Source organism: Phaethon aethereus (genome assembly GCF_964289735.1).
Source record: "Phaethon aethereus genome assembly, chromosome: Z".
Classification (NCBI taxonomy): domain Eukaryota; kingdom Metazoa; phylum Chordata; class Aves; order Phaethontiformes; family Phaethontidae; genus Phaethon; species Phaethon aethereus.
Genome location: NC_138577.1, coordinates 76,645,954 through 76,649,573, shown reverse-complemented (window position 1 = coordinate 76,649,573; position 3,620 = coordinate 76,645,954). Strand labels below are relative to the sequence as shown.

The following is a 3,620-nucleotide window of genomic DNA, read 5'->3' as shown; positions in this document are numbered from 1 at the left end:
CAACACAAGGGGTTTTAGCTGAACTGCAGATTTAGGGCTGCATGTGAGTTTCGGCCTATGATAGGAAGCTACTAAGTGTTAGAACTGGTCACACAGACATGTCCAGACTACAATCATTAAGGCTTGAATAGGTACGTTCTTCAGGATATACTTGTATATATACTTTTCCTGTAGGACTCAGTATTTGTAGTTTCCTGCAGCCAAGGATCATGCACGTGCATCATGAAGGAAACCATCACCTGTAAACCATTAATTGGCAGACACTGTAGTTAAAGTACTACTTTTGCACAACCTTAACAAAGGATTTTTCTAATTCTTGTACTTTCTTGTCTTTTGCTCTCAAAACTAAAACTCACAACCACCAGATCAGATGATTGGTTAAATGACACTTTTGCAACTTGACTGAATTAAGTGATAAGTTAACTGCAATTCATCTGGAAGCTGCAATTTCAGGAAATACTTAAAATAGCTTCTTCACATTAATTTGAATCCTACCAAAATAGTGATTTTTTTTTTCCTCTGTATTTTGTAATATGCAGGGTTCTTTTACAATGTCTCTATGAAGATATACATAAAATTTAAAAAAAAGTAAAGAATCCTTTATACAAACTTACATAAAAATTACTACTCTTGCATAAAAACTCAATTTTTTGGGAGTGCCACAGATGTTTAACTAGAAAATTTTGCATATTGTATCAGAAAAGTCCAGAATCTCTTCTCTTTTGTACATTCCGATACTTCAGCTTTTGAAAAGAATGCCTGGCACAGTTACACATTTCTAGCATTGTATTTTAACACAGTCCCATGTTGAACTATTGTGACAGATTCTTTGTGTTGTTGGGTATTCGTACTTCTGGAATACTGGAAACTGCTACTAAAATAAGACAATCCTGTTGGTGCACTTATTGTAGGTACTGTAATTCTTGAGCATTTATCAATTTAAGCATTTCTGGGAATCTTTTGTTTATAAAACAAACACCACATCCAGACATCAACACCCACTCTTTCTCATTAAGGAGAGATTAGCTGCATCATGCCAAATCCTTTCTTCATTTTGAGAATGCACTAACTTGAGGCTGCGGATCCAAAGAGACTTAAGAAGCATTACAGCCATTTTATGATTGGAGGCGTATGCTGACATTATAAGAAATAATACAACTTCTGAAAAGTTATCAAAGACAAATTAGAAGAAAAAAACAGAAGAAAAACAGAAAAGAGAGATTTTCACTTTTTCATGTTACTTTAACTGTAAGCTGACACAGACCTTGGCTATTATAGCTCTAAGGAACCAACCCCAAACCTGAAGGCATCAGACAGCTTTTAAATGACAAAAACCTCATAAAGAAATATTACAAAGCCAACTGACGTCAGAGCTTTTTACAAGGTTTGCTTTCAAACAGTAGATTTTCTAAAGGAAGACAGGTCTAAAAAATAACCAAATCCTTTTGTTTTGAGGAAGCACATTACAAAGGTCTGAAGGACGCTTCATTTACAATTTCAAAATAATTTCCTGTTTAAAAAAAAAATAAAATCACACTTAAGATAGTCAGTTGGTGTGTCACGACTTTTTATTTTATCAGTTGCAGTGTGATGTGAAAGTGTGGAATTCAAACAAATATTCATGTGATGGTGAACAAAGTCTATCATTAAAGATACAATAGTGTTTTGCAGTACATGTCCAGACAATTCAAAGTGGTTCAAACTATCACCGACTTTTACTGGAGTACTGACAAAGTCTGCAAGCTTCCGCCACGCCCTCTCACAACAGACATACATTGACTACTAAGAACTCTTCAGAGCCATCTTCAGATACGTCTCCCTGGCTATAGAGGTCTACATGGAGAAAAAAAGGGATCCACAGCTGCTGTCCAAAGGAAGCACAGTTCAACGCTATGAGATGACATGAGACCAACTGTTCTTTCCTCCATTGCAACAGCTGCTTTGAGGCATTCCTCAAGTAAAACAATGCTTCTTCCAAGTGTCGGTCTTCCAGCTGAACCCTGCTTCTTCTTGGTCACCATCAATGCTTCTTGGTCACACCCCTAGGAAAGGGGATTATAAAAAAAGAGAACACAACCAACTCCTCCTTCCACCCTTCCTTTGGGAAGAGCCTGTTTCTACTGAAAGGGTGGGGGTCATCCCCGCGCTTCACCAGGGGACAACGAAGGGAGGAAGGAAAGGGGAAGTGGCCTCTCCCCCGCCCCGCCCCGAGGTGCAGCGCTGCCTGCGGAGGCAGCGAGGGCGGGCACCCAAGACGCCACAGCGCCGGGCCCTCGCAGCAGTCCCGCCGGCCGCGCCTTCCCGCGGGGCCGGCTACACGGGCAGCGGCAGGCTCGTCTCCTCCGGCGGCTCCTCGGGGTCAGACGGCGGCTCCTCGGCCTCGTCCTCCTCCAGCAGCTCCTCCAGCTCCCCGTCGTCCAACTCCGAGGCCTCCGGCCCGCCTGGGGCCCGGAAGCGCCGCAGGTGTCGCAAGGCGCGGCGGTGCTTCTCTTGCAGCTCCCCGAGCTGGGCGCGCAGGGCCTCCACCTCCTCGCCCGACTCCACGGCGACGGGCCTGTCGGGGCCGGGACCCAGCAGGGCCTGGCGGAAGAGGCAGCGGTTCTCACGGCGCAGGCGGCGGTTCTCCAGCCGCAGCCGCGCGTTCTCTTGGCGTAGCCGCGTGTTGTACCACTCCCGCACCTCCTGCTGCCGCAGCGCCTCGCTGTGGCTGGCCGCCAGGTCCGCGTACCGCTCCGCCAGCTGCTGCAACGAGCCCCGCGACTGGCCCCGCCAGTCCTGTAGGCTGCCACTCGCCTCAGGGAAATCTTCCACCCGGCCGCCGCAGCACCCGCCGCCGGCGCGCCCCGCCCGGCCTCTCCGCACAGAGCCGTAACAGCCCCAGCGCCCTGTCACACCGCGCATGCGCCTCATCAGTGCTGTTCCAGCAGCCGACCTACACACCCCGTCGCTGCCGCCGTCGCGAGAGGAGGGAGGTGTGGGGCTGCCGTGCCTACTTAGGCAAATAGAGGGGCGGGGCTGCGGCCGCCGCAGGAGGGGGGGTCGGGGTCGGGGTGGAACAGCCGCCGCGGCCTGGCGCCGCCATTTTGGGGGCGGTCGCAGGTTGGGCATGGGGCTCTGCCGCGCCGCCCCCAGCGGCGTGGCTCCTGCTGCCGGCACAGCTGTGAGCGGGGCTGGTGGGGCCTAAATGGAGAAACGCGTCGGCTGCTTTTGGGTTCTAACTTGTTCTCCTCCGGCCGGTTTCCCACCGTGTGAGGTGATGGATGGGTTTTCGCTGCTGGGCGGTCCCTTCTCAGAACACCCCGGTCCACCCTGCTGCCTGTCTGTAAGGTGGGGTTTCACTGGCTGTTATGGTTCTGCAGTCCTCCAGTGTCTATGTGGACCTGGTTTTTATCATTACTTAAAAGAGGCGATTACTTCACAGAGGAAGAACATAAGCTCAGAAGCACTTGCTAAACAAGGACCTAGTTGGATAAATGTTGCTAAATCCATTCTAGTATTGTTAGGTTGTTGGGATTTAAGGAGTAAGAAATGCAGGCTATAAGGATGCATAGTTAGTATGCGAATAGTTCTGACAGCTCATAGACGATTCAGCTTAAAGTAGTGAGATCGTGGTATAAATT

The 3,620-nt window shown here is 48.8% G+C and overlaps 1 protein-coding gene across 1 annotated transcript; it reads right to left on the bottom strand.

The window, feature by feature from the left end:
* Window positions 1-2,313: 2,313 nt before the first annotated feature.
* TUSC1 (tumor suppressor candidate 1) lies at window positions 2,314-3,283 on the bottom strand (the record flags this gene model as incomplete). The annotated part of the gene is made up of 1 exon (XM_082013336.1): window positions 2,314-3,283. The coding sequence occupies exon 1, from the start codon at window positions 3,106-3,108 to the stop codon at window positions 2,314-2,316; it is 795 nt and encodes a 264-aa protein (XP_081869462.1). The 5' UTR covers window positions 3,109-3,283.
* Window positions 3,284-3,620: the final 337 nt, after the last annotated feature.